General features: G+C 40.7%; 1 protein-coding gene across 1 annotated transcript in view; it reads left to right on the forward strand.

Annotated features, from left to right (window-relative positions):
- Positions 1 to 24,459, forward strand: part of DRC8 (dynein regulatory complex subunit 8) — a 34,963-nt gene extending 10,504 nt beyond the window's left edge. Inside the window, exons 2-7 of the mRNA XM_073335272.1 lie at positions 5,951 to 6,035; positions 13,886 to 13,958; positions 19,376 to 19,455; positions 20,421 to 20,463; positions 20,570 to 20,636; positions 24,024 to 24,459. Coding sequence (XP_073191373.1) covers positions 5,951 to 6,035; positions 13,886 to 13,958; positions 19,376 to 19,455; positions 20,421 to 20,463; positions 20,570 to 20,636; positions 24,024 to 24,139 — 464 coding nt within the window. The 3' untranslated portion in view covers positions 24,140 to 24,459. The remainder of the gene's footprint in view (positions 1 to 5,950; positions 6,036 to 13,885; positions 13,959 to 19,375; positions 19,456 to 20,420; positions 20,464 to 20,569; positions 20,637 to 24,023) is intronic.
- The last annotated feature ends 403 nt before the right edge of the window (positions 24,460 to 24,862 follow it).

A 24,862-nucleotide genomic window follows, 5' to 3' on the forward strand; every position in this document is an offset into this window, starting at 1 on the left:
ACTATAAAAAGTGTTCCAGCGCCACTGGGTAGGGCTTGTGCTCCAAATTTGGGATCATTTGAGCAAGGGATTCTTATGATACTCTCTCCCTAAAATCAGCTGTTTTCAAAATCACTTGGTTCTTCTAACTTCTTTTATGCTCACCTGGGGCTCAGACTATGCTTTAAATCCTCCCCAAACTGATCTCAGCTTCTTAAGCTTTATCTCAGCCAGGGTGGGGCAGCTGCCCAGGGTGCAAAGCCACAGGGGTAGCTTGAGCTGGTGATGCCAGGCAGGCCAGCCCTATGGGGGGAGGGCATGGGGAGGACCCCCCCCCAACTCACCTCAGCGTGCCACCCAGCCTGTCTGGGTTGATGGAGTACAACCAAAAAATCTAGGGGGGCACATGACTCCCGTGCATCGCCTCTGGTATGAGGTGCAGATATGCTTGTTTGCCCTGGATGCTAAAGTGCCTAGTTACAGCTTTGATGTATATCTGTGGAACACAACACAAACAATGCACTTTCTCTTAGTCTTTTCTTATGTCTACTTATTATGCCACCCACTTACTGAACCATTCCCAATAGCTATTGTTGGCTCCAGGGGGAGGAGTTAAGGGTGAACTGTGGGGATGGTCTGTACCTTAACTCTGTATTGACTGGGTTTCAGAAGTTTGTTTGTATTGCCTTAACTCTTCAATTCCTGATTTTCTAAGATTTCAGTGTTGATGAACTCACCATGCTGGAAGGGCAAGGCTCCACTGGGTAACTTTAATTCTGTGTTAACAAAATGGGGGTTAAGACCTCTAGGTACCAGTGGCAACCACAGCTTCTCTCACATTGCTTTCACATACTCTGAATGTTTCATAAACCAAATTGCCAGGATACAGAAATATGTTTGTCTCTAATAATCTCTAATAAACAGACTGTAAATAGAAAATACAAATTATGTCAAGAACTGGAAAAATATAATACTTTGGGTATAACTATGAGGAGGAGATGGAGTAACTCTTTACATATGGACAAAGTGACAATGAACTATTGACTAGATCTTCTAAACTGCTATTCATGCACATTGGAAAACATAATCCCAACTATACATATAAAATGAGGGGGTCTAAATTTCCTGTTACCACTCAAGAAAGAGATCTTGGAGTCAAAAGAAATATGAGGTTCAATAAGGATAAGTGCAGGGTCCTGCACTTAGGACGGAAGAATCCAATGCACCGCTACAGACTAGGGGCCGAATGGCTAGGCAGCAGTTCTGCGGAAAAGGACCTAGGGGTGACAGTGGACGAGAAGCTGGATATGAGTCAGCAGTGTGCCCTTGTTGCCAAGAAAGCCAATGGCATTTTGGGATGTATAAGTAGGGGCTTAGCGAGCAGATCGAGGGACGTGATCGTTCCCCTCTATTCGACATTGGTGAGGCCTCATCTGGAGTACTGTGTCCAGTTTTGGGCCCCACACTACAAGAAGGATGTGGATAAATTGGAGAGAGTCCAGCAAAAGGCAACAAAAATGATTAGGGGTCTAGAACACATGACTTATGAGGAGAGGCTGAGGGAGCTGGGATTGTTTAGTCTGCAGAAGAGAAGAATGAGGGGGGATTTGATAGCTGCTTTCAACTACCTGAAAGGGGGTTCCAAAAGGATGGCTCTAGACTGTTCTCAATGGTAGCAGATGACAGAACGAGGAGCAATGGTCTCAAGTTGCAGTGGGGGAGGTTTAGATTGGATATTAGGAAAAACTTTTTCACTATGAGGGTGGTGAAACACTGGAATGCGTTACCTAGGGAGGTGGTAGAATCTCCTTCCTTAGAAGTTTTTAAGGTCAGGCTTGACAAAGCCCTGGCTGGGATGATTTAACTGGGAATTGATCCTGCTTCGAGCAGGGGGTTGGACTAGATGACCTTCTGGGGTCCCTTCCAACCCTGATATTCTATGTTGTTGCTCTCTAGAGGCATGAGGCCCTTTTAATTCTCTGCAGGTTACTCAAAGTGGAATTAGTAGGTGAGATATAGGGAAATTGCTTTACAATTATGAATTTACATTATACTTGTGACTTTATTAGGTTAATTGTTAATATAGATACATATCTGAATAATTTATATCCTATTTTCCCAATTCATGTATGTGAATAACCAGCGTAAGAAGTTAATATATTGTATTTTAAGCAAATAAAGAAATTAATTCTGTGAGTTTCAAGGGTGCTGAGCAACCTGCATCACCCAGTACACTGCAGACATAATTTAACATTTTGTATGTGGGGCAAGAACACTTCAGAAGGTAACATTGTATAACAAATTCATCAGGCTGTTTGAGACTGGACCTTTTCTTGTGAGCGTCTACCACTACCTAGCATTTTAGGGGGCTGTTTCATCTTGGTCCAACCTGCCTGCCTGTCGTCCTGATGCCGTTTCTTCAAACTGTGACTTTTCAGTTCTGCAAAAGGAATGACAGGCTTTGAAACTGCCATGGCTCCATTGCATAGACTGTCAGAGCAACTGGCCTTGAAAAAAGAAAGGAAGAAAAAGCTTATGTCTAATGATAAAATATAGTGATTTTTTTTTAAGAGCCACTTTTTGAAGTTCTCATTATTCTGATGGTGGCAGAGCCACATCTGTTTGTTTTTCTTCTCTTCCCTGCCCTGACTGCAGCAATAATTCTTTGAAGAAATAATGTCACGAACAGGACAGATCTGCTGCTAAGGGGTGGGCTTAAACAGCCTCGTCATTGTAGAGAACAGCATGGATCCTCTAAAGAGGAAAAATCCAGATTGAGAGCAGCCAGGAAAATTAATTTGGGCATCTCTATTCCCACCATTCTCAAAAAGTGGGAGTGTCTGGAGCTTTGTGTAGCTCTCATAGGAATAAGTTTAAAAATCCTAAAATATTGGGAAATCTGGCAAAGATGATAAATGAGGGGAAATTGGTCTGCAAATAGCTTTTATATTTAACATTTGATGAATGAATTTTAAGGCATCTTCTTTCCCAGTTGCTCAAGTGTTTTTAAAACTAATTGAACCTGAGAAAATGGAAAAAATTGAGAAGTATGTGAAGCATTTTAGCGATATAACAGATAATGTCTCTTTTTTTCTATGTGTGACTTTGCTGGGAATTAGTTGCATGCAATGGAATTTTCATATACCCTATAGATCCTAGGTTTCATTCAAGCCATAAAAAAAATCTGCTATTTTGTGCCATTACTACCCAGTGCTTTTACACATTGTGCCTTTTCCAGTTTGTATATTCACATTATAATTCTGAATACATATTCCTCAAAATAAAGTCCTTGGTGTTCTACTTGTTATGTATATGTTGTGTATATCATTTTTTAAAAAAATATTTAAATACAGAGGACTAGCTCATAGCTCTTCTAATCTGCACCTAGTAAGGCTCCTCCATATACACACAAATTTGCGTACATTAGAGGAGTAGTATAGCGTTTAAAGGCCTGACCCTGAGAAGAGCTGAACACCTAGTGAGGCTATTTCTACACTTAAACCACTATGGCGGCACAGCTGCAGCCATTTAGTGTAGCCACTCTCTCTACTGATGGGACGAGTTCTCCTGTTGCTGTAGTTAATCCACCTCCTTGAGAGCCAGTAGCTAGGTCGACAGAAGAAGTCTTCGATTGAGCTAGTGCTGCCTACACCCAGTGTTAGGTAGGCTTAACTATGTTGCTCAGTGACATAGGCACTGACTCCATGGATGCTCTGGAGCACCCACAGGAAAAAAAAATAGTGGGTACTCGGGAACCAACCAGTGGCCTGGCTGATCAGCTTCTGTCCCTTCCCCAGCACCTCCCACCCACCAGTGGGCCCCGCTGATCAGCTCCTCCATCACCCTCCCAGCTCCTCATGCTAGCAGAGGATCAGCTGTTTAGTGGCGTCCAGGAGGTTCTGTGAGGAGGGCCAGGAAGAGGCAGAGTAAGGGCAGGATGTGCTCAGGGGAGGGGGTGGGAAGGGGTGGAGCGGGCACAGGAAGAGGTGGGGTGGGGACTTGGGGGAAGAAGTGGAGTGAGGGCTGGGTCTGGGGTGGCATGGGGGGGTCGAGCACCCCTGGGAAAATTAGAAAGTTGGTGCCTCTACTCAGGGGTGTGAAAAAATCCATCCCCCTGAGTGATGTAACTGGGTTGATATAACTTGTTAGTGTAGACCTGGCCTTAGTTCGGTGGGAATTATAGGTGCTCAGTAGGGGCCTGATCCAGGAGCCATTGAAGTCGGTGGAAAGACTTCCATTAACTTCAGTAGGCTGAGGATCAGACTTTAAGTGCTTGGCACCACTTAGGATTAGGTCCACCTAGGTTTTAACCACAGCTGAAAGCAATGATGAAAACACTTTAGTTTTAAGTGGATACAAGTACAAACCACATTCATGGTTTTAGCTAGCTTTTGAAAAGGTGCTGCTACGTGGTCTAGTTTTGTAGGGTAGAGAAGGTGTAAGACACCAAATGCAAAGTAATGCGTTTGGAGCCAGATACAAACCTATTTCTCTGAATGGGAGTCTTTCCATTGTGTTTAGTGTACTCTTGATCAGACCTGTAGGCTCTAACTGAAGACCAGACTATACACTGATGAAGAATTGTAATGTAGTGACAATGGAAGAAGCCAAATTGGTAATAAGTTACAGTAAAGACAAATAAGATGTTAGTGCCTGATCCTCTCCTGCCTTTTATAGCCATTTACACTTGTGTAGAACAGTGGCTCTCAACCTTTACAGACTACTAGACCCCTTCAGGAGTCTGATTTGCCTTGCCTGCCCCCAAGTTTCATGTCCCTTAACTATTTGCTTACAAAATCAGATATAAAAATATAAATTTCACAGCACACTATTGTTGAAAAATTGCTTGCTTTATTCTATGGTAAAAATAAAATCAATTGGAATATAACTTTTCATTATGTAAATTTCAGAGCAGTATAAACAAGTTACTGTCTTGAAATTTTTGTTTATACTGACTTCACAAGTGCTTTTTATGTAGCCTGTTGTAAAACTAGGCAAATACCTCGATGACTTTTTGTACCCTCTGGAAGACCTCTGCATATCCCGAGGGGTACATGTACCTTGGATGAGAACCAAGTAAAATATATATAAATTCTACCGAATCACAATTCTCTACTCTCAGACACTTGTGATAGCATTTTATACCTATTTTCACAGATATAAATTAATGCACAAGGAGCAAGACAGAGGAGAATTAGGCCAGTAAGTTGTATCAAAAAACATTTAATATACACAAAGAAATAAAGTATTTTACCTATGTACAATACCATCATGAAGACCCAGTAGAGTTATTGCATCCATTTTGGGGAATTGTGCATCTGTGTGAACAGACACATTCTGGAGAGGGTCCAGAGAGAAGTTACCAAATTGCTCAAAGTGGGGGAACAAAAAAATCAAAACAAAAAACGCCTCAGAAGTAGATGCAGGAAGAAAAAAATTATGAAAGAGAGAGACAAATTAAAAGGGAAGGAGACAGAGATATGGAAGAGAAATAAATTGCAGGAGGGAGGAGGAAAAAGATGGACAACAGGAGGAACAGCTACTCTGCTGAGAGCAATGCAAAGAGGGCACTAAAGGGATAGATGCATTACCCTCAACAGATGGAGGGATTGTTGCTATGATGTGGGCCCTTTGAACAGAGGAAGAAAGTAGAAGGAGAAAGAGGAGTCCTTTCATCTCTCTCTTCCCAAAAAAGAAAGGGATCCTCAAACAAAGAGGGATAAGATTAAGAGGCAAAGAGTAAGATGCTTAAAGAAATAAAGGAGTGGAAAGAGACAGACATAAGACCTGGTGGTAGAATGGAATGTGTGAAACCTAAAGCTAGGGTGAATAGGGGGAAATTCAGAGAAGTGAATCGTTCCATTTTAGGGTAGAGACTGTATTTGAGTCTTTCTTCAGATGATACTTAAATTAGAGATAAAATTCATTGGAATAGCTTGGTGAAACTTTTTTTTGGTTTTGTGTCTTGCAGAAGCTGTAATAGCAGACATTCAGAAAAAGATTACAGACGCTTTTGAAGTGTTTGACCATGAATGCAATAAAACTGTGGATGTCAGGTTTGAAAATCTTTTCTCAGAGAAATATTATGACTTTTTTTGCAGAGCAAAACACTGCCCTAAATCCTAAACCACTTTAACAAGAAACAAAATTGAAATAATGCACCATGACCTTGATTCTGTAAACATTTATGCACATGCTTAACTGGACTAGTGTGCGTAGTCCCACTGATTTAAGACTGATACTGGATTAGGAGGCAGTGGGCTGGCAGGGCAAAGAGGAGCTGGAGTTGGGGAGAAACTGGGATTGATTGGGCAAGGAGAGTGGGATGAGGAGCCCAGGGAGGGGAAGACTGAGATTAGATGACAAGCTGGGTGGGGAGAGGGAGGGCCAGACTGGAACAATGTCAGGCTTGGGTGGAAGAGGGGCAGAAGGGTTTATAGCCACCGAAGCACACACCCCTCCAGAACCTGAAATGGAACCCAAGAATGACGTTCTGTGGTGCGGTGCAGTCCAGACCAGTGAGGGGCTGTGTCACCCCAGGTTGCAGGGCAAGGGTATCTCACAATGCTTTGCTACTGTAGCTCCTACCTGAGCTGCACACAAACCGCCTGCCAGCATGCAGGTCACACCCTGAGTGTCTGTATAGCCAGAGCCCTGGTCTGCCAGTTCTGACCCCAGCAGCCTGTCAGCAAACACCAGATACACTCTAGCTTCTAGTAGCCTTAGTTACTATTTACAGGGTTACCCCAACACACTCCCAGTCTTAGTTTCCTTCAAATACATGTGTTCTGCACTGTCCAGCCCTCTCCTGCATAGTTCAGATATATTAGGTCCATTGCCCCTCTAAGGGGATCAATATATGATCGTTTACTCTCCCAAATGGCATTACTCACACAGTTCACAACACTGGATTAGTTTTGATTACATAATAAAACAAGCTTGTTTAACTAAAAAGAGATGGGTGTTATGTGAGTGCAACTACAAGGCATTAAAACCAGAAATGGTTACGAGAGAAATAAAGATAAAATGATTTACAGTCCTAAAACTTAAACTAATATTAGTTCAAGATAAAATTCTTACCACATGCTCCCAGCAACAAGGCTGACCAAATGACCAGGATCTCTCCCAAAGTCAAATGGGCTGGTTTCTTTTGTCATTTTAGGGGAAACAGCAAGAGATGGATGGGGGAGGGAGCTTGGGGTGTTTTTGCCCCTCACTTTTATAGTTCAGTCACACTCTGAAATGCATTTTCATGAGGGTTACCCCTAGATAAAATTCATACTTACTGTGAGAATGGAGACAAGGACAAAAATGATTAGGGGTCTGGAACACATGAGTTATGAGGAGAGGCTGAGGGAACTGGGATTGTTTAGTCTGCAGAAGAGAAGAATGAGGGGGGATTTGATAGCTGCTTTCAACTACCTGAGAGGTAGTTCCAGAGAGGATGGTTCTAGACTATTCTCAGTGGTGGAAGAGGACAGGACAAGGAGTAATGGTCTCAAGTTGCAATGGGGGAGGTTTAGGTTGGATATTAAGAAAAACTTTTTCACTAGGAGGGTGGTGAAACACTGGAATGCGTTGCCTAGGGAGGTGGTGGAATCTCCTTCCTTAGACGTTTTTAAGGTCAGGCTTGACAAAGCCCTGGCTGGGATGATTTAATTGGAGATGGGTCCTGCTTTTGAGCAGGGGGTTGGACTAGATGACCTCCTGAGGTCCCTTCCAACCATGATATTCTATGACTCTGGTGGTGAAAGAGGTTCCATGCTGCTGTTTGCTAAAATGCAGCTAGATCTCTTCATACATCCCTTGTTGCCAAAGAATGGTTACTTGATAGGTGATTAACTATCACCTTTGATGATGCCTGACTAGAGGGGTCAGTTTATCCCTTGTCTTTGAGAAACAGATTTATCCACTCCCCAGACTTGTCTGGTGAACACCCTTCAGTCATGATGTCAGGTTATATTCATAACTTTACATATAATGTTACTACATAAATCTCACCATGATATTATTGACCAGCAAGTTATTAGTTTTCCAGTGATATCTTACAAGGGATATTTGGTACAAAGATTGTTACAATGGTGTGTAGGGTGTGAATACAAGGGTGTCTTTGGTCACACCGGGGTTGCCAAGTCTCAGTATTCCTGCTGTCAGTAAATATCTATAAAATCCACTTGCATAGTATGGTTCCTCCTCCTCTAATGCTGGTCCATGTAGAGGGTGACAACTTACTCTTGTAATTAGTTTCTCCAGTAGCTCAAGTGGCAGAGGTCTGCACTGTGGATCTAAAGGTCCAACCTTGATGATGATCCATTTAGATGTCAACATGAAGCCACAGATGGAACATCAATTTTTTAATTTGCTTTTTTAAAAACCTAGGAAGTTACACACACGCACAAGTGTTAAAAGAACACTAAGATTGTAAATGAAGCAGTTAAAAGTTAGGAAATACCAGAATTAAGGTTGCCTGTGCAACCCAAACTTGGTTCCCTTGTGTGTATGCATTATGCTATAGTCTTGTATTATATGTTCACACACTATTTTTCCCACAGGACCTGTGCTTCATTCACTGTACAGGATGGACCTGGTTTGGGGATGTATGACGTCCTGAGGCACAATTTGGACTGTGGAATTACTGCGTCTCCTTAATTCTCTCACTAACGGTGCCTTTTACTCTGCTCTGCTAGCAGCCCCTTTAGGCTTTGCTCTCTGGAGGCATGCCCAAAGTTATATGAATGCACTCTCAAGCCACTCATGAGGTGAATACAGGGAGACCACAGAAAATTGCCCCAGCCTTGCACCCAGAAATGTGTTCGCGTTGTCAAAGGGTAGTCAACGTGCACCAGCCTCTAAGCTGAGCAGATCCCCCAAGCGCTTGAGACAAACTTATTGGTTTCGATTAAACATCAAAATAAGTTTAACAACTAGAGAGATTTTTTTTTAAGTGATAGGCATAAAGATCGGAGTTGGTTACATAACAAATAAAAGTAAACACGCACACTAAACCCTAAACTTTATCAGGCTAAGCAAGATTTGAATCTGTTTTTCTCACCCTGCTGGACATTGCAGCCCGTTTTCAGTTCACACTAACTAGAAAGCCTTCTACTTAGGACCATCCCTTCCCTCCAATTCAAGGAGACTTCTTTGTCTTCCAAATGAACTTACTTCCAGATGTTGAGATGGGGGAGGAGAGAGGTGAACTGATGATGTCACTGTCCCTTATTTTATATTCGCCTCCAGGTGTTGGAAAAATCCATGCTGTCATGGGGGTTAGGCTACCTCCATTGTGTACATGAGCTGCTGACCATCCTTCATGCTGGTGAATGGCCAGTGATGGTTACTTAACACCTGGCTGGGTGTTGGTCACTCTTTTGTTGCTACTGAAGAGCTAGTCAGTGGGAGTTTCCCAGACTCTTAACATGTTTCAGTAACAAGCATATAACAAAGTCTTTTAACTTCATATATAATGATATACACATTTAAACAGGATAATGAGGTTCATTAAATTAAGACTTTTCAAATGATACTTCACAAGGTATACTTTGTACAAAACATATTATAATCATATGATAGTAGTGGATATGTGGGTACAGAGGGTATCATGGGGTACAGTAAAAGAAAAGGAGTACTTGTGGCACCTTAGAGACTAACCAATTTATTTGAGCATACGCTTTCGTGAGCTACAGCTCTCACAAAAGCTTATGCTCAAATAAATTGGTTAGTCTCTAAGGTGCCACAAGTACTCCTTTTCTTTTTGCAAATACAGACTAACACGGTTGCTACTCTGAAACCTATTAATATATGTGAACCACTCAGATATTACAGTGAAAAGCACCATTGAAAAGTCCATGAGGAAATAAATCCTTCTGTCTTCAGAGCTTTGAAACCTTTCATTCTTTTAACGTATATATTTTTATATAATAAACAGAGGATCGAGTTTCAGAGAAAAGACTTCAGAGATAGGCCATTATCATTAACATTTACTTTCAGTCGTGTTTTCATTATTCTTTTTATATTTTCACTAGTGTGGATGCACTGAACAATTTTTTTTTTCTTCACTAGTGGAATGTCATCAATTCAATTACCAGGAGTTCAGTTCTCCAGTGTAAATATAGCTTAGGGTGACTGGAGAGCTAAAGAAATTGATATCCGAAGAGACTGGAGGCTGAAAGACTGAAATTGATAGTGGAAGAGATTTTTATTGCAGACTTTTTAAAACCCTTTTTTCCCACCCTTATTTAATGTCAATGTCCAATAAACACTAGAGAGAGAGGATTTTTTTTTTTTTAAGATTCAGCACCCCAGCCTCTCCAGTTGAGGGATGAGGGCTCACAGTACACATTTCTGAAGAATCACCCCTCAAGAAGCCTTATAGCAAAACTAGGAGGGAGAAGACTTGACATTCCTGATATTTGTAAAGTAAAACCAGAGAAAAATCCTTTTAAAAATGTTCCAGCCTTCTTTTATACAACCTAAAGAAAGGAAAAAAAATGAGGGGACATGAACCCAATTAAAAAAAAAATCTGTGAAGAGTACTTGAAAATAATCTCTCCTGAATCCAAGGGTGTCTATTTTAATACTTTATTTTGAAAGAAACATGCCCTTATGCTGAAACACTTTCATACATGCTTATCTTTAAGTGAGTATTTTCCATTACTTTCACATACCACCTACTTTAAGCATGTTTGTAGGGTCAGGGGCAATAACGAGAAATTGGATTTTTTTTCCGCGCGTTTACCCAATATTTATTGGATATAACCATCTAAAAATGATTTAGTTAGTATTACTCATTGATCTAGAGCCAGGGAAAAAGTTATGTAATTAAGTCATCTATTTATATTGTCTGCACAGTCTTTGTTAAATTTCTTAATATTCTGGTGACCTAAATCAGTAATTTTTCAGCAATACACATTTACTGTAAATTCTGTAGAGTAGCCATAGCCTTTGTAGCTACTCCTGCTTCTGTAGAAGTATTTGAGAAAAGTGTGCTCTTTCATTTTGAATACCAATGAGGAAATCGGCTTACACCTTGCTGTCTTTCCTGGCCTGGGTAGGAAAGAGCTTTTACATTAGTTGTCCTTTTCCTTTTGATATTTCTATCTGCTAGGTGCTCATTTTAACTGTTATTTGGTTCTGTATATTCTGGTATATTGTTTGTATTACTTTAGTGCCCAGGAGCCCTGACCCCATTGTGACAGGCATTGCACATGTGCACGCACACACAAAAAATTACCCGTCCCTCTCCAAAGTTGCTTAAAGCTAAGTATAAGACGAGACAACAGATTAGATATGGACAGGCAGGGGAGTACAAGGAAACAGTGAGACAATGTTAGTCAGTATGACCAATGGACAGTGGTCAAAGCATGCTACTAGCCATGAAGTTTGCTAAAATCTTCATTTTTTTTAATTGTATGTTGGATGTGTATTTTGAGGGAAACGCTGGGACAATGAAATGATATGAATAAACTTTTCCTTGACAGTTTCTTTCTTGAGATGATAAACCGTAAGATATGAAAGGGGAGGTCAGAAAGTCTATTAAATGTAACAAACTCACTATTTCATGTCAAAATTATTACCCTATAAAAATCATTAACAGTATTTCTTCACGCATCCTTCCTGATTCATAAATGCAATTTCTTTTATCTCCCTGTTTTATCACATTCAGAATAGTAGGTGATTATGTTGTGTCAGAGGGTGGCAGTACTGCACAATTCTTAACCATGGTCATAAAAGTATTATGAATATTCTCTCTTGGAACATCAGGTACCCTTGAAGAGAAGGTGAGATTTTAACCTATTTGCAGAAAGCCAATACCAATATACTGCCTGACCTTTAAGCATGCACGTACGAGACTAAAAAGAAACAAGCTTTGCATTGGAAGATGTTCTGCTCTTTTTCTCACAATATAAATTACAAAGAGGTTTTTTTTGTGATTACTGCAAAGTTTGTCCTGCAAAATATTACTTTTTATTTGATAAATATGACATTTAGGATTATATTTCATCTGCAGTATAAACTCAGATTAAGTAGATGAGCATTAAACTGTGATTCACTAACTCAGATGCATCAAGTAGGTGAGCATTTTGCTTAGATTCACCATCACTTCTGTGTGCTAGAAACTATGCTAGCAGAAGCCAAAGATGGTGCATCAAGTGGAGGGGGGAGGCTGGCAGGGAAAGATAGTGATTCAGCTGGGGTCTCTAAAGCTTCTTTACTCTATGCCACCACTAGAACCTGGTATTTAGCTTCCTTTAATCCTGGACACCAAAAACAACCGACATGGCCTTATTTTTACAACCCTGGTCCACCCATTCTACTATTCCCATCTGCTGCTGTTACTTTTCATCGTGTGTGCAATTTGAATGTAAGCTCTTCAAATCAGGGACTGTCTTCCTCTACATCCTTATGGTGCCTAACACATTTTGGGTGTTACTGTAATAATGTGATTGTTTTGTAAGTGTTTGATTTTTATCTATACAACTTCCACTAGAAAACTCTAATTGTCTGTTAGATGCACTGGCAGTGATGGATGAACCTCAAAAGTTTAAGAATCCTATAGCATGGATGTTTATGCAAGGTTAACTGAACTTCTTTGCTCTGGAATTGGACTAGAAAAATTTCAAGAAACACACACGAGTTCCTGTGTTTCTTGATTTACATCACACCAGAAATACGAAAAAACCGCACCCCTTAGTTGACATAGATTTGCCAGCCAAACCCCAAATACAGACGCAGTTATGCTAACAAAGGCACTCTTCTATCGCTATAGCTAACGTTGTTCATGGAGGAAGTGTTAATATGCTGACAGAAAAACGCTCTGTGTTAGCACTTACACTGTGGGGATTTGTGTCGGTATAGCAATGCCAGTATCGCTATACTGGCAAAAAGAAAAGGAGGACTTGTGGCACCTTAGAGACTAACCCATTTATTTCAGCACAAGCTTTCGTGAGCTACAGCTCAATGCATCGGATGTATTTTTGTGAATACAGACTAACACGGCTGTTACTCTGAAACCTGTCATTATACTGGCAAAGCATTTATAATATAGACAAGGCCTAAGATGCAACTGGGAAGTGCAAAGATAGATGGATTCATTTTTTTAAATTCACAATTTCAAAATGGGAAAAATTAAGTTTGAGGTGGTTCAGGTCTGTCTTTTTTTTTTTAATCAGTTGAAACCAGTTTGCTCATCTTTGACCTCTAGAAACCTCAGGTGAATTTATATGTACACTGTGACACCCTTCTAAATTTCTCAGATAGCATCTCTCTTGATATTTAATTTTTTGTTTCTATTTGAGGCATCACTAGTTTGGTCCTAAATTTTATTTGGAACTTCATAACAAGTGCGCTAGATTTGTTAGTAAGGTCTTCCACTCATGAACCACTAATGTGTGCATGCAACATAGAGCCAGGCTGGTAATCTTGACCATGTAGTGGTGTTTTCAACTTTGAAGCTCACTCAACAATGCTGCACCCGCCTTCATTTTACCTTCATTTTACCTTCATATAGGACTTTTCATCTCAATGGATTCCAAAGAGCTTTATTAACTATGGTATACAGTATAAATATAGACCCTGCTGAAATCCAGCCATACTGAGAAAGAGAACTGCAGTCAGGAAGCAACCTACATACAACACAACACACTGCACTGCAACAGGGGGAGAGCAGATTTTGGGTTAAGGCCACAGGGCAAACCCATATTCTTTCAAAAAGTGCCATGAGATTTTTTTAATGTCCACACAAAACAAAGAGGATCTTAGTTTTAAGGCCTCACTATAAACCACCACCCTCCTCTTCCCTCCTTCTCTCCCTCCCACACACACTTGCTCTGGGTTGATAGCTGGTTCTGCCATAGGTTTTCTTGTACTCTAGATTTACTGACCAAAATGTTTTTTTCTTTTTCAGAGAGATTGGTACAATCATCAGGTCATTAGGATGCTGCCCAAGTGAGGGCGAATTACATGATCTGCTTGCAGAGGTAAGCGGTTTGTCTCTTGTAATTTTTCTTCAATCTTACAATTTGCAAAAGTTTTAATCTCTGCATTGCTGTGTGGGAGACCTTAGCTTGTTTCCCAGAGGCTGGAAATGTTATGGAGACAGGTCACTCAGCAAGGGGGTCCCTCAGATTGCCTTGAGCAACCCCTAAGGCTGATACGGGAGCAACACTGATAGAATACAAAAAGGAATCTTTTCAGGTCCGGCTACATATCGGCTGACAGACTTGGGCTAGCAGGGCTTTAGAAATAGCTGTATAGACAGTGCGTTGAAGTTACAGCTTAAGCTGGAACTTGGGGTCTGAAGCCCACCCACCTCCATAGATTTCAGAGTCCAAGCACCAACCCAAGCCGCAACTTCAAAGTGCTGCCTATGCAGATATTTTTAAAGTGCGAGCCCCAAGTCTGTCAACCTGGTCTGGGAGGCAAAATGCTTTTGTCTCCTACCAAGGATGGTTACGGTGATCCAGTGCCAAGAGGGTGGGGGAGTTCTTTGTCAAGAACCAAGGAAAAATATACCTTTGCAGATGGAAAAATAAAAAAGTGAGTTCCAAACTCATCAGGTTACACAAGCTCCAACTGAATTAACTTCTTGACACAATCACGCCAAACAGAATGAACAAGTAATACCAATTAACTCATGAAATAGCATTGAAGTTGTGACTTTAACCTCAAAGAGCTTCTGAGGAAAGACCTGCCATGTATTCTTCTTTTATCCCCTATGATTCCTACATATTGCACACGTCTGATGCATTATTTAGTCTATTTCAGTGCGACGTTCTTTGTTTCAGCAGTTCAACATAATGGGGGGAGCTAAGGATATGGTTGTACCCATAATGGCGATTTTTCCCCTTTTTGTGGGTTTGTAATAACGTTAATGTTTTGTTTTAAACTGGCTTTTAAACATTGTATTGCCTTTTCTGTAATGCTAGGTCACAATTATTTGAACAGTATAAAAGTGAGATACAATAGGATTATTAAACCAGTTTCCTTGATTATGGTGATGCTAAAAATGTATTGGTGCATTGAACTTCTGTACCTTTACCAATATTGTATGGCTCAACCTCCTCATTCCAACCCTTTTTTCCTGATTCTCTTTGAGTCTTCATCCTTTCTCCCAGGATTGTCTTCTCCTAAAGTTGCTATGCAATCTTTATTCTTTAAAATAACATTTAAAAGGGTTTGGTTTCTTTCTAAATTAATGGAGTTGTACTAGTGTAACTAGTAAGCAGAATTTGGACTAAATACATTTTGAAACTAAAAATTGCATCTCACAAGTCTAAATTCAGGTTTAAAGGGAGTAATACCCTACAGTTTAGCTATTTACAAAACAAGAGGTTTTGAGTACTCATGCAATGGTCTGAACAAGCAACTTAGTTCCTGTGCGTTCTGCTGCAGACAACGAAAAATTGAGATAGCTGGAAGCTGCAGCTCTGTATATAACCTGGTGCTGAATGTTCAGTGCCATGAGGTGATGCTTTTGTAGCCCCAACAGACATGGCTTTCTAGAAGGTTCCAGAAATGCCAGTCCTATGAGTGTGAATGTCCAAAACTTTCTCTTGAAGATGCACAGTAACTAGTCAGTAATCTTTTCTTGCTCATTTCCTTCATCCTATAAGTCCGAGTTCCCACTCCCCGAATTGTGTGCAGGGAACTTCTACTGGTAAACACCAGTCCAATGGTTTTTTATTTTTTTTATTGAATACTTTGATTTTAGATTGTAATTTGTCCGCTCAGTCCCTGCTCTATTTCTACTTCCTAGTAGGAAACTGGGGTCACCACAGTGACGATGCATAGGGTGGAGCCAGAGTGCGGGACACAGCAGCAGAAATATTTTCCACGACTGCCTCCTCTTCTCTTTTGCAGGTGATATCAGGTTGAAATGCTACCTTGTGGGAAGGAAAGATCCCTTGGAAGTAGCCTGAAGAGAGGGGTGTGTGTGTGTGTCCTTATATATACACACCCCCCCATATGTCATGATGCTGGAGTTTGGCTCCCACCCAGAAAATTTTGCTATCCCTACCTCTTATCCGTATGCCAACTCCATCCCCCCTAGAGTCTCACATAGCAGTGGTTCCACTCCCTGGCTCAGCTGACTCTCTGCTCTTTAGATGAAGAGAAAGTGCAAAGAACCAGCAGAATAGAAAGTTGTCTTGCCTGCTACAGCCTGCCTGCTGTGGTTTTGCTCCCCTTATTAGCAGAGTTCCCCAACTCCTATCTTCAACCAAGAAGTAGAAGACAGTCTGAGGAAAGAGAAATTTATGCTCCAAAATATAAATAATACAAAAAAAAACAAACCCACATGGATTGTCATTTACTGATAAATGAAAATCTCTGCACCCTGGCCCAAGATTTACAAAAGAGAAATGGAAGGAGATGGAGGAAAGATGGTCAAGAATTAGGACACTGACCTGGGACTCTGGAGACCTTGGGTCCAAACCTTTTCCACCATAGACTTTGTGTGACTTTGAGCAAATCACTTAGTTTTCCTTCTGTACAATGGGGAAAATAGTACTGCCCTACGTCACAGTGGGGGTTAGTGTAATAATACTCACAAGACACTAGTGTTCAGATACTATGGTAATAGAGGTCCTAGAAGTACCTTGACTAGATAGATGAGTATAATGCTTTAAATATTTCACCCTGCAGTAGCTATTACTGTCATAGCCCCCATAAATAGAGCAAAAAATACAGGCAAGAAGATGAAATTTTAGTGAAAAAGCAATTTTAAGATAGGAGTGACCATGATGGTGGATAAGATGAAGATAAACATCTGCAAAACTTGAAGGACTTAAAGCAAAGCATTTATTTGGCCTCTCATTACCACCTGTCCAGTGTTAAGGAAAGAACCTATTTTCAGTCTTTCTGCATTTTAGAGTAGAGAAAATCCCAAGACACCTCTGGGCCTACAGTACAAATGAATTGGTGGGTGCTTCCCTCACTTTGACATCAGTAGGAGTTGAGGTTGCTCATCACCTCACAGTAGCGGGTCCATTATCGGTGATGAAACACTTCTTTTACCAGGAAATGCTTTATTGGGATAAAATGCAAACGGTAAACCAACAAAGAGACAAATCTAATACTTTATTTTGTAAGTCACAAATACATGTTTTTGTTACATCGTGGATTCTGGAGCGGCTATTTGCTACTAATGTGTTTTTTCTTCCCAGTCTGAAAATTAGGACCACATTTAGCCCTGTGGTGAGCAGCTGCAAATCCCATTGATGGAAATGGCGATTGAGAGTGCTTAGCACCTGCTGGATCAGGCCTAATGGTTCTGGCTTTTAAACATGATTTATTTGCAGTATGATCTTTATGTGCCCTTTGGGACCTTAGTTAATGTATAATATAAGATGTCTCTGTATAGTATCTATAAATACTTACCACATTACTACTTCTGTCTTTTTGGTTTCCTAACCTACAGCCCGTTGGAACATAGGTGCTTCATAAAACATCCTTACTACAGACATTGTCTCAATATTTGTGAAGCATGAAATAGTTCAGTTTATTGACTATTATGTCATGAGAGGGAAATTAATTTTTGCCATCCATTTTATTGCATCTTTGCAGTGTATTCAGCATTAAAATAAACAACCCTGTAATGATTACAGAGTTATTCGTGTATAGAACAGCTTCATTTTCTAACAAAAGATTCTCTGTTATAAGGCACAGCAGACAGAGGGCAACGCTGTAGCTTCAAGACATTGTCGGAACTGAAGGGGTGGGGAATGAAGATGGACTGTTCATTGGTGACTGCTGCTAGAAGTGTTGCCCCTGAGGCAACCAAAATGCCTTTCAGAACACACAGTGAACGCAGCAGCTCCTGCTACATGCTTTAACTGGGTGCTGCATGTGGTGATCCCTCCTCTGGCTCATCTCCACTGATCATGCAGAAAAGGACAGCAGGAGCCTTCTTGCCACATTCTTTCCCGAGGAATTTAGAACCACTGCCTGTGCTAGACTTCTTCCATTCTTGCCTGCTAAGAGTGCAAGGATTGAGTGTGTCTCGTCCCCATATGGGGTTGGTTTTAACTCAGTTGCTCTGTGCCCACCTTTGTATGGGCACAATGTAGCCCAGAGTGTTCCTTTCAGGAGTGAAACTTGAAGTTTTCAACACAGGCATGTTCCTGAACAATTAGAAACTCTTTTTGTTCATGCTGCTTGACCCCTATGGAAGCGTAGGAATGCAGTGAGGTCCCGGTAGTCTTTCCTATAGTGTGTAGAAAATCTTTCATTAATATACTTGGTTGGCAAGAAAAGTCTTTTCTTTGTATATATGGTATTTGTCATTTTCCCCACCCTTTTGTCTGTTTGACTGCCTTGAACCGAGAGCCGCTGCCACTTCGGCCTCTCCCTTGACAGCACTCTCTGGCTGTAAAATATCCGGAAACAACCATTCAGTCTTTGAGAGAGAGTACAGTATGCTGTATCGTTTATAAACACTTTGTGTGATAACTTAGCATCGGTTACTGAGTACCACTAGAGGACAATATTGAGTCGTTCAAAGCTCCCACTATAATTGTCCTGTAGCTTGTCTGGGGATATAGTCTCTTCCTTTCGATTTTTTTTTTATTTGATCACAAGTATTTCACTCAGATGCTGTGATGAGTGAGTTATTAAAAAAAACCAAAACATAAATTGCTTAGAAAATTAAAGTGAAAAATCTATTATTGCACACACTTTGGCACACTCTCTTGAGCTACATCTACATTATGAGCTAGGGGGTACAATTCTCCTGCTCATATATACATACCTGGGCTAGCACTCATCAAGCTAGCAGGATTATAAATAGTAGTGTAGCTGCAGTAGCATAGGCAGCAGCAGTGGAGGGCATGGCTTAGCCATACTGAATACAAACCTGCCTGAAACCGGTGGGTATGTATTTAGCTAAGACGGGCTTCCACTGCCACTGCTCCATGGTACTGCAGCTACACTGCTATTTATACTCACACTAGCTCCATGAGAGTGAGCAAAAATTTGTGTACATGAGCAGCGGAATCATACCCCCTAGTTCATAGTGTAAACATGGCCTTGGTTAGATGCTAAATTTTCTGCCTGACACTCTTGAGAACAAAACCCAGTAATATTCACTTAGCTTAATCAATTAAGTACTTCATACAATGTATCATTACTATTTATTTATTATAGGCTAGATTGAGCTTTTATGATCAGCCCTGCGTATGGGCTGGCGTGTAGCCATGCCATCTGACAAGGAAAAAAAAATGGCCACTCAGAGATGAGTGAGGCCTTATAGATCCAACCACTTCTTTCCTGTCTGGCAACTTTAAGACTAGTCAAAATCTAACCCTTCTATTTTAATGCAGAGCCAACTGGTTCTCTTTTTAGTTTTCTAATGTGTCATCTAAGATTTAAATTTACTATCCTTCTGTTTTAATATCAGGTAGAAGAAGAAGAACCTACTGGGTATATTCGTTTGGAAAAATTTCTTCCAATGATGACAAAAGTATTAATGGAAAGAAGGTAATGGAAAAATAGATTTATTTTTTTTTCTATGTTGTAGCTTGGTTCAGATCCATGGGTGGCTGATTTTGACCAAAGATATTTTTATGTAACTGGAAAAAGTAAATATTTTGGGTTTTTTTTAACTCTATCCAAGTTTGATAGTGATGATGAGTATTTTAGTTCAAACTGATTTAATCTAAAAATGTTTTAGTCACTAAAACCACACAAATAATATCACATAGTTTATAGTCACTGTGAATTATGATGTGTCGCTTCTCTTGTCTTGTATAGTGTGAATCAAAATAAACTTCCCATTCATCTGATTTTGTGTGTCTCTAAAGAGATTTTATCAAAATAAAGGTCTTTAATCATCAGGTTTTTGCAAACCTGAGTTTAATTTATGGGTAGACATAGCATGTTTCTAATAACACATAAATCAGCTTCATATTAATGTGTTAACAAAATAACTACCATGCACAGTAAATATGATTAGCAGTCTAAAAGGTTAACTGGTCTGGAAGTAGAAGGCTATACATACAGTATTCAGAGGCATGCAGTGGTCTTTGCATTTACAGGTGGACTTGATGTGTTTTCATTTGTCCTTCATTGTAACAGTATTACCTGTAATGAACTTACCTTTATTCTTAAAAAAAAAAAAGGTGGCAGTGTCTTAAAAGTTTTGTGAACCCCATAGTTTTATATCCAATGCTGCAAAGTTCTTTTGCATACAAAACTCCAACTGACTTCAGTGGAATGTAGTTCTGCATGATTAGGTTAAATTGTTTCCTTGCATATGTATTCTTGCAGCACACATAACTTGCAAGCTGCAAGTGTGTTTAAGTAAATTTTCATTTGTGTTTTTCCTTTTTCTTTAGTGTTTAGGATTTATTGTGTATTGTTTTGTTACTGTTGTGAGGTCCTGCTTCCAAAACTGCATAGCCCTTCAAGTCATGGCACTAATTGTCCTAATTCAATGATTTCAGATACCGGCCTATTCCAGAAGATGTACTTTTACGTGCATTTGAGGTCTGTAACCACAATTTTAAAGCATCTAGTTAAGGGGAAAATAATTATTGAATCTTGACTCCATAAGGTGTTAAACCAAAAGGTTTTATTTATTTCTTTTCTTTAGGTTTTAGATGCGAATAAATGCGGACATCTTACTAAAGAGGAGTTAGTCAAATATATGACTGAAGAAGGTAAAGATTTTTGCTAATTAACATATAAAACATATATTTAATAAAAGAATACACTTGAGTAAACATTGCAGAACAAAACATTTCAGTTGCAACTTCTCCAGGGAAAGGATGTTATCTCTTTAACTGTTTGTACCATATCCTAGACCCCTCTGGTACTTGAAAAATAATTCAAATTAATAATTAAATTAATAATAATCATGAACAGTTCTTTGAGATGGCATCTGCATATTTCCACTTGTGACAGGCACCCTGATACCACTGAGCTTCCAGAACTTTCTAGAAAATCAGTGCCCAGATGAGCACCATCTTGTGGCATCAAATAGTCAGTCAAATTTATAAGAGGTTGTACAGTTTCCAACCCCTTCATTTCTTTCCTTTCCATGGCTACCTGTAGATATAGTGTCCTGCTATGTTCTGTGTATGAGGAGCTACTTTTTTTTAACCAAAGATCTCCTGTTAATATGTTTAGAACTGTAGTTGTTTAGGTAGTTTCTGTGCCAATGCACATCTTTCTTGCAGGACCATCTCTTTTCTGGTTCAAGAGCATTATGTCCAACCCGAAAGAATCGGAGAAAAAGACCAGATTTAAGCAGTGTATTTTTATGCACTTCCATCTTTCCAAAGTTTGATGCACATATCTGTTGCCTGAAGTGTTTGTATTTATTGTATGGGTTGTTTGGCATACCAGCTCTTTATGCCTTGACTTCAAAAAGACAAACATACTTCACTCCTAACTCTCCCAGGCCTTTCCTTGGTTCAGGGCCCTATTCTCATGCAGGGACACAGCAGCCCTTCATCAGCTCTTAAGCCACCTGCAGCAGGAAAACAGAAGACTTTGGTGCCGGGGTTTGCCCTTTTTCTGGCACCAGCTCAGTGGAACGCTATGCTCCATCATCTAAGTCTCTCAGTGCCAAGACATCCTTACTGCTGTGGACTTGGACAGTGCCTCCTCCCAGAGAAGAACCAGATGGTACAGCCAGGGCAATTTCCTCCGTTCTGGAGTCTCTCTCTTAGCCCTGAAGGAGCCTCTAATGTACTGACCTCTCCTTGGATCAGGGTTTTCAGTTGGGCTTGATATTTGTGGAGGTCTAGATTCTGTTCTTCTTTGCCCTCAAGTGTGGGGCCCAGAGAGGTTCTCCAAACGGAAAGAGTCAGTGCCACCACAGAGAAGGAAGAGGAAATACCACGATGGATCTAGGAATTGTCTGGGTGGCATAGATGCCGACTCTGTGGGTGCTCTGGGGCTGGAGCACCCACAGGGAAAATTAATGGGTGCTCTGCACCCACCGGTAGCCAACCTCCCTGCCCTGCTCCCCCGCCTCACCACCTCCTCTACCTGCTCCCAGCACGCTGTGTCTCTGCTCCTCCCTCCCTCCCTCTCAGCACTTGCTGCCCCCAAACCGCTTTAGCAAGTGCTGGGAGGGACAGGAAGGAGTGGGAACATGGAATGCTCAGGGGAGAAGGTGAGGAAGAGGCGGGGCTGGGGCGGAGATTTGGGGAAGGAGTCGAATAGGGGCAGAGAGGAGGCAGAGTTGGGGTGGGGACTTTGGGGAAGGGGTTGGAATGGGGGTAGGAGGGGGCTGGGAAGGGGTGGAGTCAGGGCGGGGCTGGAGGCAGAGGGGGTTCGAGCACCAACCAGCGCCAGAAGAAGTTGGCACTTATGCTGGGTGGATTCAAAATGTTGGTCCCTCTTTTAGGCTCTCCCTCTCTTGGAGACAGTGATGGTCCTTCTGTGCCAATGTGCCTCTATTTTTCACTGTATCCTTTCTTCCTGGAAGAGAACCAATAGATTGAGATCTTCAGATCTGGAGGATCTAACTGTCTTTTTTCAGTGCCCCAGTTAGCCTTGATGCTCTCCATGATGGATTTGAGGCACACCTCAACATTTCTTGGGATGAGGGAGCAGTATCTTCTGATAATTCACTTTTCCCTTCAGGCTCCACTAGGAGCTTCTCTCCCACAAGTCTGAATATGCAGACAACACTGTTGAAGAATTACAGTACTAACAACTCTTTCTGGTAGCATGTGGAGTGACTGCAAGCTCAAGCTCCTACAGCATGTCTGAAAACAGAAGATAGAGTCCCTAACAGGACAGTAGTAGAGAAAATACTGCTCCATCTACAACCTAATTCGCCTTTGGTGTTAAGGTCAATCTATGACTGAATATGTGGGGAAAACAAACTATGGTATAAGCTTTCATGAGCTACAGCTCACTTGCATCTGATGAAGTGAGCTGTAGCTCACGAAAGCTTATACTCAAATTGGTTAGTCTCTAAGGTGCCACTAGTACTCCTTTTCTTTTTGCAAATACAGGCTAACACGGCTGCTACTCTGAAACTATGGTAGTTTTAGATGGGAGAGTTTTAAACATCTCTAGTGCAGCTGCTGTTGGAGGAAGGAGTTTAACACATACACTGCACTGCTCACCACAGGCATGCTAGTCCTGTGCAGGGATAAGAAGTAAAATCATTTCTCCAAAATACCTGTAACTAGTTGGAAAATGTGTTACGCTAATGTAGGAAAGATCTACTGTTTCTTGGACAATCAGAAGCTAATGTTTGTTAGGAAATCTCCCGCCATTTCACTAATTTCAGTGCCGCTCTTCCACCAGTGGTGGCAAAAGTGAGAGAACAAGTGTAGACAGGGTACAGCCATGGTGAAAATGGCTGTGCCCTGTCTACATTAACAGTCCCACTATTATGATCCCAGGTTAACTGCACTGGTGCTAGTGAAATGGTGGAAGGTTTCCTAGAAGGATGGTGTCCCTAGCCTCCGTTTGCCAGAAGCTGGGAACGGACAACAGGGAATGATTACCTGTTCTGTTCATTTCCTTTGGGGCACCTGGCATTGGCCACTGTTGGAAGACAGGGTGCTGGCTAGATGGACCTTTGGTCTGACCCAGTATGGCCATTCCTGTGTTCCTGAAAAAAGATGCTGCCTTTAAGAATTCATCCTGATTGACTAGAGCTTTTGTTCTGTAATCACTCCCCATTTCCGGGAAGTTCTAGAAAAATGAAAAGACAAAACCACCTTATTTTATGTTTATATCATTTTTTTAATCACCCATGGGCGAACTTTTCACAAAGTGACCTTTTCCAGACCTCAAGAAGAGCACTGTGCAAATTGAAAGCTTGTCTCTTCCACTAAACAACATTGGTCCAATAAAAGATATTATCTGACCCGTCTTGTGTCTCCTATCCTGGAACCAACACAGCTACAACAACACTGCAAGTAACTGGTGTAAGTGAAAGAATTGGGTCCTGGGTCTGCCTGTCTTCTGCCTGAGTACCAAAAGGATTTCAAAGGAGAGCCCAAACACTAAGTCTATTGGATAAGGTTGACTAATATATAGTATCAGGACAAACTGACACTTCTGTCCTCTTGCAGGTGAACCTTTTACACAGGAAGAAATGGAGGAGATGCTGTCTGCTGCTGTAGATCCTGAAACAAATACTGTTCGTTACAGAGATTATATTACAATGATGGTAGTAGATGAAAATTAGAGTCATCCTGTAGAACTAATGGGCCACTTAGTTACACCAGTGTAAATTTGGAGTTAGTCTGGATATACAGTGGCATCATAGAAATCAGAATCTGACAGTGTTTGTAATTCCAATACAATCTTTATGAAAGCGTTTCCTTGGATTTTGTATCTTTGAACACAAGAAACATTTAAGGTGTCTGAAAAGGGGTTATTGAAAGAAATATTGTATAGAAGATGGGAAAGAGGAGAGATAAAAAGCATGGAATTCAGATGTATAAGTGACACACAAACAGGACAAATAAGGAACAAGAAACTATTTTAGAATTACATTTGAAAAAGTGAGGGTGGGGGGGGGGGGGGAAATGGGACTGTTGCAGATCTGTGAGGCTCTTAAGATGGCTGAAATTTTAAAGGGATACTACCAAGATAAAATTTTTATAATTTAAAATAAAATTTATATTTTAAAATAACACTTAGAGTTGTAAAATACTTTCAATTTTATTTTCAGCATTTATTTTTTGTTTACTTTCTTTATTTTACTCACATTAAGCAATGAAACTAGTCAGTTTCATTTCAGGTTCTCATTCACCAGTACATAGTATTTTTGCTTCAGTTTTAAAAAGAGCAGGGAAATCCAAAAATGCTGCTAATTTAAATGTAAAATAAAAGAAATCATTAAATTTCTGTTTAATATGGGAATTGACAGAAAAAACGCACCCCCTTTTTACCATAACCTAAATGT

This window comes from Lepidochelys kempii, chromosome 3 (genome assembly GCF_965140265.1).
Source record: "Lepidochelys kempii isolate rLepKem1 chromosome 3, rLepKem1.hap2, whole genome shotgun sequence".
NCBI classification, from domain to species: Eukaryota; Metazoa; Chordata; order Testudines; family Cheloniidae; genus Lepidochelys; species Lepidochelys kempii.